This window comes from Neomonachus schauinslandi, chromosome 10 (genome assembly GCF_002201575.2).
Source record: "Neomonachus schauinslandi chromosome 10, ASM220157v2, whole genome shotgun sequence".
Lineage (NCBI taxonomy): Eukaryota > Metazoa > Chordata > Mammalia > Carnivora > Phocidae > Neomonachus > Neomonachus schauinslandi.
Window position 1 is genome coordinate 30949527 of NC_058412.1, and position 11764 is coordinate 30961290.

An 11764-nucleotide genomic window follows, 5' to 3' on the forward strand; every position below is an offset into this window, starting at 1 on the left:
CGAAATCTGTGGCAGAAGCGAGTCTTTTGCCCTTTTCCACTGCGGGGGTGGTGAGGGGTTGCGGGGGAGAGGCCCGGGCTTTCCTGTGAGTGAGGCACCCCTCACTAGCGAACGGTCGGCTAGGTGGAAATCATCCCAATCCTGTGCTTTTTCTTTCTGGCTTCTGCACCTCCTGCAGGACTGTAGCCAGGGCACATCCCAAAGGAGCAGACGTATTAATTGCCTTACACTAGCCAAACAAACAAGTATCTTGGCTCTATCACTTTTCTCCAAGGCACTTTCACCTCACACTTCCCGCTTTAGGATTTACCGAGAGGGTTCTTGCGCTTTGAGTCCACCGCAAGGGTGCATTTCCAGGTCTACTCTCAACGAGGAACTTGGCACGAGACTTTTCCTCTTTAAAAACGAAAGATTGAAACGTCCATCGTGACAGTGAAGAGGGGTGGTTCTAGCGAACAAGGAGCCTTATTATTACTACACAAAAATCTCAGGCTCTGCCCGCACCCGGCCTTTATCCCCCCACGCCCGGTGACTCTCGGACTTCTAGGCGTGACCAAGGCCAAGGACTACAAAACAGAGAATTCTGGGGGAAGGAAGTGACGACGTGGCGCAAAGCCTGCTGGGCTCAGATGGGCGCCGCTGGAGTGACTCCTTCCTCACCGCGTGGTTACTGCGTGCCCGTCGCTGCGAGGAGTTCTTGCTGGTATTTCTTTCGTTTGTGGGAATTAAACGTTAAGTACCACCAGGTTTGAGTACCGTTTTAAGGGTCGTGCAGCTGCAAGCTAGGCCACGGAATCTGCGCTCTAGATCCTTCGCTGCTGCCCCCTGGTTCGTGCATCCTCCAAACAAATAAGAGGGAATTGTCAAATCCGGGGCCTCTCCCCGGCGGGATCCAGCGGAGAAAGAGCTGGAGAGAGCAAGTGGGTGGATATCAAAGGAGTTTTCCTCTTCAGTTTTGGCTAAATGTGGTGTGGAGTGAGTTCCTTTGATCGCAGGAGATCAGAGTTAAAAGGTTTGAGCATCTGCTGACCGGAGTTCAAAGCCAGGGTGAAGGCGATTTGGAATCGTACTGGGTGGTGGAATAGAAGTAAGCCGGATGAGTTACCCCGGGCTGGGCCTCATGGCAGCGCCCGTGTCTCCTTAGCTTTCAGACCGAATTGTGAATATCAGCTATTTTCCTGATAATGGAACTTGAGGCAAATCACAGATGTTCTCTATCTCTAGGATGGCACTTGCTTGAGTGGAACATATATTAACGCGAACTGGTGGTGGTTTTAGATCTAGCCAGCTGGCAGCCATGAATGAATGGATGAGGAAAGGCCCCTTAGAATGGCAAGATTACACGTACAAAGAAGTCAGAGTGACAGCCAGTGAGAAGGAGTATAAAGGATGGGTTTTAACCACAGACCCAGTTTCTGCCAAGTGAGTATGGCTCCTTCTCCCCTGAAATCATAATGACACCCCTTTGTGCTGCCTATATGTTATATCCAAACTAAGGAAGTAGATAAATGAAAGGCTAGTTATTCACACATAAGAATTGCGTTGCTTTTGGGCGCCTGGGTGGCTCAGTTGGTTGAGCGACTGCCTTCGGCTCAGGTCATGATCCTGGAGTCCCGGATCGAGTCCCGCATCGGGCTCCCTGCTCGGCAGGGAGTCTGCTTCTCCCTCTGACCCTCCTCCCTCTCGTGCTCTCTGTCTCTCATTCTCTCTGTCTCAAATAAATAGATAAAATCTTAAAAAAAAAAAAAAAAAGAATTGCGTTGCTTTTGAGTCGAAGTGTTGTTCTAACTATGGATTACCTTGGCAGACAAGCCAAGTTTGTAGAAGTGAGACACTTTTTTTGTTACTACATTTTTTTTTTAAGATTTTATTTATTTATTTGAGGGAGACACAGAGCAAGCACGAGGGAGGGGGAGGAGCAGAGGGAGAGGGAGGAGCCGACTCCCCGCTGAGCAGGGAGCCTGACGCAGGAGCCTGGGAGTCCATCCCAGGACTCCGAGATCATGACCTGAGCCGAAGGCAGACGTCCAACTGACTGAGGCACCCAGGCGCCCCTTGTTACCACGTTTTTATTAGACAATCTCAAGCATACATAAATGTAGAGAGAACAGCGTAACAGACACTAGCCTTTCTTTCCCTTTCTAAATATCTTTAAGCCAGTTGCAGATATCATATAATTTTGTTCATAAATACCTCAATATCTTTTAGCAGATAAGGACTCTTTAATAACCACAGTAACATTATAATACCTAACAAAAGTAATAATAACTTTATTATTAACAGTCCGTTTTTAGATTTGCCTGGTTGTCTCAAAATATCTCTTTAATTGGTTTATCAATTTGGTTGGTATGTCTCTGAAGTATCTTAATCTATGACTGCACTTTCTCTTTTTAGTTTTCCATGTCATTTATTTGTTGAAGAAATGGAATCATTTGTCTTATAGAACTGAACACGTTCTGGGTTTAGCTTACTGCATTGTGCATGGTGTAGCTTAACATGTTCTTATATCCGTATTTCCTATAAACTGGTATGCCTATCTAGAGGTTTGATTAGGATCAGATTTGTTTTTTGCAAGACTATTTATTTTTAAGATTTATTTATTTGACAGAGAGAGACAGCGAGAGAGGGACCACAAGCAGGGGGAGTGGGGGAGAGAGAAGCAGGCTTCCCGCCGAACAGGGAGCCCGATGTAGGGCTCAATCCCAGGACCCTGGGCCCATGACCTGAGCCGAAGGCAGACACTTAACAACTGAGCCACCCAGGTGCCCCTTGCCCCTTGCAAGACTACTTTAAAGGTGATGATACACACACACACTTTTTATTTTGGAATGATTTTAGATTTACAGAAAAGAATACAGAGAGGACCCATCTACCCAGCTTCCCCTAATGTTGGCATCTTACCTAACCATGGTACATTCCTCAAAACTAAAACTTTACATAAACTGCAATCATTTGGATTTTAATAGTTTTTCCACTAATTGTTTGCCTTTTTCTGTTCCAGGATCCGATCTAGGATCTGACATTCGTTTAATTGTCATGTGTCCTTAGTCTCCTCTGATCTGTGAGAAAATTTCAGTCCTTCCTTGTTTTTCATGACCTTGACACTTTTGAAGAGTTCTGGTGAGTGAGGTATTTCATAGAATGTCTCTCAGTTTGGGTTTCTGTGATGCTTTCTCATAATTAGCCTGGGATTTTAGGTTTTGGGAGGAGTACCAACGAAGTGAAATTCACATCACATCACACCACATCATTTATTTTATTTAGTTAGGATTTTTGCATTTGTATTCATGAATGAGATTAGCTTGTAGTTTTATATTTTAATCTTCTCCTCTGCTTTTGGTATCAAGATTATATTAACCTCATTAAACAAGTTAAGGCACAGTCCCCCTTTTATAGTCTCTAGAAGAATTTGGTTAGATTAGAAATGTTTGAACCTTGGGGTGCCTGGCTGGCTTAGTCGGTGGAGCGTGCAACTCTTGATCTTGGGATTGTGGATTTGAGCCCCACATTGGGTGTGGAGATTACTTAAAAATAAAATCTTGGGGCGCCTGGGTGGCTTAGTCATTAAGCGTCTGCCTTCGGCTCAGGTCATGATCCCAGGGTCCTGGGATCGAGCTCCACATTGGGCTCCCTGCTCAGCCGGAAGCCTGCTTCTCCCTCTCCCACTCCCCCTGCTTGTGTTCCTTCTCTAGCTGTCTCTCTCCGTCAAATAAATAAAAAAAATATTTAAAAAATAAAATCTTAAAAAAAAAAAATGCTTAGGGTGCCTGGGTGGCTCAGTTGGTTAAGCGACTGCCTTCGACTCAGGTCATGATCCTGGAATCCTGGGATCAAGTCCCACGTCGGGCTCCCAGCTCAGCGGGGAGCCTGCTTCTCCCTCTGGCCCTCTCCCCTCTCATGCTGTCTCTCTCTCTCTCTCTCTTTCTCAAATAAATAAATAAATAAAATCTTAAAAAAATGCTTGAACCTTGAAAATTGTATATAATTTGTTAGTAAAATTGGGCCTTCCCCCCCATGGGAAAATATTTTAAAATACTTACTCAGTTTTTATGAAAGACTATAGGACTATTTATAGTCTCTTTTTTTTTTGACTCAGTAGTAGAAATTTACATTTTCTAGGAAGTTTTCTATTTTAGTTTTCAAGACTATTGGCATAAGTTTGTTCCTAATACTTTAAATTGCCAATCTTTGCTGCCTCCTTCCTAATATTATTTGTATGTGTCTTTTTTTCTATTCTAATCAGTTTTGCCTGAGTTTTGTGAATTTTACGTTGTTTTTGTTTTTTAAAGAACCAACATTTGGCTTTGATGATCTTGTTATTAACTCTTGTTTTCTCTTTCATTAATTTTGTGCTTTGTTATTTTCTTTGGTCTGCTTTGAAGGCAAGTTATTCAGTTGTTTACCTCTAAAATTAAGTCTGTACCCTTTCTTGATTTCTAATACACATTTAAGCCATTTATAACTTTTCAGTGCTTTAACTGCATCCCGCCATGATTGGCTTTAGGCTAGACAAAAAAGTTTAGATGTGTAGGACCCTCGGTGAATACTTATTGAAAGAGTACAAACATTTGGTGGTGAGGGGATTAATTTTAAACAGGGAAGTTCTTATTCCCGATTTCTAATTGCCTGTTGGGGCTGGTGATGCCTCTTCATTCCATTGCTTCTTCCATAGCTTTATGGGCCTTTACATTTTTCTTTTGCAAATCTGCTCTGAACTTAACTTTTCCTCCCAAGTATTGTCCTTGTGAACTTCCTGGAAGATGGCAGCATGTCTGTGACTGGAATTATGGGCCATGCTGTGCAGACCGTTGAAACTGTGAACGAAGGGGACCATGGAGTGAGAGAGAAGCTGATGAATTTGTTCATGTCTGGAGACTGCAAGGCCTACAACCCTGAGGATCTGGAGAAGAGAAAGAACAGCCTAAAGAAATGGCTCGAGAAGAACCACATCCCCATCACAGAACAGGGAGATTCACGAAGGACTCTGTGTGTGGCTGGGGTTCTGACTATAGACCCACCGTATGGTCCAGAAAATTGCAGCAGTTCTAATGAGATTATTCTCTCCCGTGTTCAGGATCTTATTCAAGGACATCTTGCAGCTTGCCAATGAGAGGCCAAGAACTATGGATGCATCAATTGAAATAACATTTCATTTTTTTTCTTCATAAAATGTTTTGAATGTTAAATCCATCATATTACAAGACTTCAAAGGCACACAGTTGTGTGTGTGTGTTTGAGTTTTAATTCTATGTTGTTTTGGTAAAATCAAAGATCTGGATTATAAGTGCTAATAAATAATCAAACTATGGCAAAGCTAGCATCACATGCAACAAAATAGCACAAGGACATTAGAATTGTAAGAGTCTTTTGTTGGTGGGAGTACACCTCCATTTTTGTTAGGCAAGAAACACATGTTAGATTCAATATAAAATGTCTTGTTAAGCCCCTTGCACTAACTGTATGTGTCTGTTTTAAAATATTTATTGTGTAAGGATGAAATCGCTTTTGAATCAGAATCTATTGGAATATATGCTTTTTTGGTTGAAACTTGAAAAGTTTTAACTACTTGTAAAATCTTACCACGTAAGTTGTTTAACTTTCAAAGCCTTTACAGTGAGCCCTGGCTGATATCTCTGACGAAAAAGGTAAATGTGACAAGTATTCTGCTCCTGCACTGAACCCAGTTCCCGTGCCTGGTGGATTCAGCCAAGGCCTTCAGCCCATGCTGCTTTCTGCCTGTAGCCCCCATTCCCGGGTCAGGCTTCACTGAGGGGAGAGAATGCAGGAAGCATGCCTCACTATACCTGGTCCTACCCCTTGGAAGCCAGGCAGGGGCCAGGACTCGATATGGAGGTTTCTGGCCTAGAAACCGAGGGAGGTACCTCAGATTGTCGGTTGGGTGTCTTCTCGGGGGCAGGTCAGATTAGAACCCCTAGGCCTCTGACTCCCTAGGACAAGGGTCAGCAAACTTTGAGCCCTTGGGACAAATGCAGCCTGCTGCCTCCATTTGATAAAAGTTTTCCTGGAACACAGCCATACCCACTGGTTTACGTATTTTCTGTGGCTGCTTTTGAGCCATAGTGGCAGATTTGAATATTGTAACACAAACTATATGGCTTATATTTACAGAAAACTACAGCCCTGCCCTAGGCGTGTGGGGTGGGTGTCTTTATGATAATCACCTGTGACCTACAAAGAATAACCAGACCCTAAAAGGGAAGTAAGCCATTGAAGGAGTTATCAGTAAAGATGTTAAAAGGATTTAAGTTCCCTGGTTAGCGTTCTATAAAAGACCAACCCTGGGATCCCTGGGTGGCTCGGTCCTTAAGTGTCTGCCTTCAGCTCAGGTCATGATCCCGGGGTCCTGGGATCGAGCCCCGCGTTGGGCTCCCTGCTCAGGCGGGAAGCCTGCTTCTCCCTCTGCCTGCTACTCCCCCTGCTTGTGTTCCCTCTCTGCTGTCCTTCTCTGTCAAATAAAATAAATGAAATCTTAAGGAAAAAAAAGACCAACTATCTCTGTCATTATCTCTGTCTCTCAAATAAAGTCCATATATATATATACATATATATATATATAGAAAGTTTGCTCTAGGAAATCCTTGAAGCAGCCTGGTGTGCCAGGGCTTGGGGCAGACTTCCAAAGGCAGTTTTGAACTAGATAGGCCACGTGGGCTGCTATAGGGCTAAACTCAGAACTCTAACTTCTCCCTAGTCTGTCCGCAGGGATTCAGCTGTGCAAACAGCCCTTTCAGTTCTCACGTATGTCCCTTATTCATACAAAAAGAGAAGCGGTACCTTTTGCAAGAAATAGTTTAAAAAAGTCAACTTTTAGGGGGTCTTTGAATGCAGCCCGATCAGCGCAATTTCCTGCATAGTTGTCCAATGACAGGATGTAGCCTCACACTCCTCACACTTCAGCAAGCGTCAGAATCAGTCCGAGAGCTGTTAAAACAGATTGCAGGACCCTACCCCCAGTGGATTCTGTCTCAGGAGGTCCAGGTTGGGACCCAGGCATTGGCATTTCTAACAAACTCCCAGATAATGGTGATGCTACCTGTCTCAGGCCACACTTGAAAAAGCAGTTCAGAAACCTTGGGGAAACAGTCCATCCCTCACAACTTTATAAGGTTCCCATGATCCTAAAAAGATTTAGTGCATAGCCTTGCTCCTTGTGACTAAGACCCTCCCATTCAAATCCTGGAATGTCTTTGGGAAGGAAATAAGGGAAGAGGAGTAAGAACAAATTAAATTTAGTGTGGAAATGATTTTGGCAAAATACGGGGAGGCCTTGAGATGAGAGAAGACATGTAGGAAATTGCCCAAAGCATCAGTTGGGCTTGAGCCCTATTCCAGGGACAGGTGCACTGGTGTTGGTAGATTTGTTTGCTGTCAGACTAATGAGCTGGGGAGAGAGACTGTTTCTTGGCAACTGAGTCCTCTGTTTAAACAATGTGCCTGCAAACAAAAGCTGAGTGCCGAAGAGGGTAAATGATCTGGCTCTGCCACGGAAACCTTATATTCTTATCACTTTGTCAAATCTATTTCTTTGTGTTTCTAATATTTACTCAAATGGAAATATATTCTAATTATGTACTTAGAGCAACATGCACCGCTTTTAACTTATTTTAACGTAATTTCAGATTTATAGGAAATTTGCAAGAACAGGACAAAGAATTCCCATATATCTTTCTCTCAGCAAATGTCAACATTTGACCACATTTGTATTTTCCGTCTATGTGTGTGTGTGTTCATTTTCTCCCCCTGAACTGTTTGAGAGTAAATCATGGACACGATGGAAAAATGAGGACATCTCTTAAATAACCACAGTACAGTCATCAAAATCAGGATAGTAACATTGATATAGTACTGTGATTTAATACACAGCTTATCCAGATCGTCTCAATGTCCTGTACTGGAAAAACAAAACACAAAATGATTTTTTTTTTTTTTTTAAAGATTTCATTTGACAGACATAGACAGCGAGAGAGGGAACACAAGCAGGGAGAGTGGGAGAGGGAGAAGCAGGCCTCCCGCTGAGCAGGGAGCCCGATGCGGGGCTCGATCCTAGGACCCTGGGATCATGACCTGAGCTGAAGGCAGACGCTTAACGACTGAGCCACCCAGGTGCCCCCAAAATGATTTTTAAAATTTGGACCATGCATCATGTTCAGTCATGTCCCTTCCTTTAATTGGAAAGAGTTCCTCAGTCTTTTTTTTTTTTTTTAAAGATTTATTTATTTATTTATTTGAGAGAGAGAGAATGAGAGAGAGCAAGCACATGAGAGGGAGGAGGGTCAGAGGGAGAAGCAGACTCCCTGCCGAGCAGGGAGCCCGATGCGGGACTTGATCCAGGGACTCCAGGATCATGACCTGAGCCGAAGGCAGTCGCTTAACCAACTGAGCCACCCAGGCGCCCAAGAGTTCCTCAGTCTTTCTTTGATTTTTAGGACATTGACATTTATTTTGTGGAATAATCCTCAATTTGAGTTTGATGTTTCATTTTGTTTCAATTTGATAGGATTCTTTTGGGTAGGAATACCCTGGAAATGATAGTGTGTTCTCAATACATCATATCAGGAGGTACATAATATTGATTTGTCCCATTTCTGGTGATGTTAACTGTGATCACTAGGTGAAGGTGGTTTTTCACTTTTCTCCACTGTAAAGTGACTATTTTTTTTGTTTATTTATTTTTTTAGTCATTGCTACACCCAGGGTGGGGCTTGAATTCATGATCTCAAGATCAAGAGTCACATGCTCTTCTGACTGAGCCAGCCAGGTGCCCCACTATTTTTTTGTTTTTTTTTTTTAGTTAAAGGAATCTTACAACAAATTTTTATTTATTTATTTTTAAAGATTTTAAGTAATCTCTATACCCAACATGGGGCTCCGACTCAACAACCCTGAGATCAAGAGTCATATACTCTACCGATTGAGACAGCCAGGTGCCCAGTGTATTTTTTTTTTTAAGAAAGAGCGCATGTGCGCCAGCTGGGGGGGGCAGTTAGGGTGAGGGGAGAGAATCTTTTTTTTTTTTAAGTATGCACGTCTTTTTTTTTTTTTTTAAGATTTTATTTATTTATTTGTCAGAGAGAGCGAGCACAAGCGGGAGAGCGTCAGGCAGAGGGAGAAGCAGGGAGCCAGGATGCCCTGGGATCCTGACATGAGCCAAAGGCAGACGCTTAACCGACTGAGCCACCCAGGCGCCCCAGGCATCCAACATATTTTTTAAAAAGAACTTTAGGGGCACCTGGGTAGCTCAGATGGTTAAGCGTCTGCCTTTGGCTCAGGGTCCTGGGATCAAGTCCCGCCTCGGGCTCCTTGCTTGGCCAGGAGTCTGCTTCTCCCTCTCCCTCTCCCCCTGCTCATGCTCTCTCTCTCTTTCTCAAATGAATAAATAAAATCTTTTTTTAAAGAACTTTATTGAGGTATTATTAACGTATCATAAAATTCATCTACCTGAAGCATATAATTCAGTGATCTTTAGTAAATTTACAGAGTTGTGCAGCCATCACCATAATCCTTTTTTTTTTTAAACATTTTCATCCGCACAAGATTCTGTATCTCATTTGCAGTGAATTCCCATCCCACCCTCAGTCCCAGGCAACCACTAATCTTTTTGTATCTATTGGCTTGACATTTCTGTATATTTCATATAAATGGAATCATACCATATGTGGTCTCTGTGTCTGGCTTCTTTCACTTAGCATTATGTTTCTGAAGTTCATCCATGTTGTAGCATGTATCACAGGCTCCTTTTTCTTAATAATATTCCATTGTGAATATACTCCTTTTTGTTTATTCATTTACCATGGATATTTGGATTATTCCCAGTTTGGAACTATTATGAAAAATGCTGCTGTGAACATTTGTGAGAAGTCTCTGTATGGACATATATTTTCATTTCTCTTATGTGAAATACCTATGAATGGAGTTACTGGATTACATGATAAATTATGTCTAACTTTTTAAGAAATCAAGCTATTTTCTAATATGGCCATACCATTTTACATTCCATCAGCAATGTATGAGGGTTCTAATTTCTCTGCACCCTTATGAATATGTGGTACTGTATGTGATTCTAGAGGTTATGAAGTAGTATCTCATTGTGGTTTTCATTTGCATTTCTCTGATGACTAATGATGTTGAGCATCTTTTCATTTGCTTCTTAAGCCATTTGTATATCCTTGGTGAAATGTTTACTCAAGTATTTTGCCCGTTCTTTAAAACTGAGTTGTCTACTTGAGTTCTAAGAAGTCTTAATATTTCTAGATACAAGTGCTTTATCGAAATATAATTTGCAAATATTTCCTCCCAGTCTGTGGCTTGTCTTGTATTTTCTTAACGATGTTTTTAAGCTGCAAAAGTTTAAGAAATTGACTAAGTATGATTTACCAATTGTTTTTTTTTCTGTTATGGATCATGCTTTTGGTGTTTGTAGCTAAGAACTCTGCCTAACTTAAGGTCACATAGATTTTCTGGGTTTTTTTTTCTCTTTTTTTAATTTTTAAAGTTTATTTATTTTAGAGAGTGCGTGCAATTGGGGGGAGGGGCAGAGGGAGAGAGTCTCAAACAGACTCCCCCACCCCCACCCCAAGCGCAGAGCCTGAGATGGGGCTCCATCCGACAACCCACGACCTGAGCCGAAACCAAGAGTCGGACACTTAACCAACTGAGCCACCCAGGCGCCCTCCAAATACATTTTCAAGAGAGAGTAGACCATAAATTTATTCCCTACAGCTTCTTTTTTGGTGATATGCAGACGTTTGCTCACAATGTTTATTTTTTTTCTCCCCTTTCTTCCTCCACCTGCTTCCCCTTAACAATGTTTGAAGAAACACACCTAGGGGTGCCTGGGTGGCTCAGTCGGTTAAGCGTCTGCCTTCAGCTCAGGTCATGATCCCAGGACCCTGGGATTGAGCCCCACATTGGGCTCCCTGCTCAGCGGGGAGTCTGCTTGTCTCTCTCCTGCTCCCTCTGCCCCTCCCCACCGCTCATGCTCGCTCTTTGTCACTTGCTCTCTCTCTCCAGTAAACAACAACAACAACAAAAAGGCACACCTAATTGCTGAATGAGATGAGATGCTTAAAAAGCAGAATTAAGGGTGCCTGGGTGGCTCAGTCGTTAAGCGTCTGCCTTCGGCTCAGGTCGTGATCCCAGGGTCCTGGGATCGAGCCCCGCATCAGGCTCCTTGCTCCGCGGGAAGCCTGCTTCTCCCTCTCGCGCTCCCCCTGCTTGTGTTGCCTCTCTCGCTGTGTCTCTCTCTGTCAAATAAATAAAATCTTTAAAAAAAAAAAAGCAGAATTAAAAGACTTGGTCAAAGTCATTAGTATCCTTCGTTTTAATTTCAACATATAGGCATCTAGTTTCTTTAGAACCCTCAAAGCCTCTTGCAGGGGGTAAATTATGCTCCTGACTGAATTTATTCAAGTAAACTTTATTTCTTTATTGTCCTGTTTCTCCTGTGTCCCAATTTATCTTTGTTTGTTTTTTTGTTTTTATATTTTATTTATTTATCTGACAGAGAGAGACACAGCAAGAGAGGGAACACAAGCAGGGGGAGTGGGAGAGGGAGAAGCAGGCTTCCCGCCGAGCAAGGAGCCTGATGCGGGGCTCGATCCCAGGACCCTGGGACCATGACCTGAGCTGAAGGCAGCTGCTTAACTGACTGAGCCACCCAGGTGCCCCTCCTGTGTCCCAATTTATCTTTGTATTCCTATCGTGGCTGACACATAGCACCTGCTTAAAATGTTGGTTATATTGA

The 11764-nt window shown here is 42.9% G+C and overlaps 1 protein-coding gene across 3 annotated transcripts; it reads left to right on the forward strand.

The window, feature by feature from the left end:
• Positions 1 to 657: 657 nt before the first annotated feature.
• GEMIN6 (gem nuclear organelle associated protein 6) lies at positions 658 to 6231 on the forward strand. Of its 3 annotated transcripts, none has more exons than XM_021697516.1 (3): positions 658 to 828; positions 1225 to 1422; positions 4735 to 6231. In XM_021697516.1, the coding sequence occupies exons 2-3, from the start codon at positions 1298 to 1300 to the stop codon at positions 5108 to 5110; spliced, it is 501 nt and encodes a 166-aa protein (XP_021553191.1). In that variant the 5' UTR covers positions 658 to 828; positions 1225 to 1297; the 3' UTR covers positions 5111 to 6231. The 3 variants fall into 3 exon arrangements, 2 of the variants coding, with proteins under 2 accessions (XP_021553191.1, XP_021553192.1); XM_021697517.1 differs by having other exon boundaries at positions 669 to 693; XR_002480745.1 differs by lacking the exons at positions 658 to 828; positions 1225 to 1422 and adding an exon at positions 2981 to 3120 and having other exon boundaries at positions 4735 to 4811.
• The last annotated feature ends 5533 nt before the right edge of the window (positions 6232 to 11764 follow it).

Bases quoted from the DNA above. Each gene is read 5' to 3' on its own strand.
- GEMIN6 (XM_021697516.1), top strand. From the start codon at position 1,298: ATGAATGAATGGATGAGGAAAGGCCCCTTAGAATGGCAAGATTACACG. The intron at 1,423-4,734 runs GTGAGTATGGCT...TTTCCTCCCAAG, and splicing joins ACAGACCCAGTTTCTGCCAA to TATTGTCCTTGTGAACTTCC.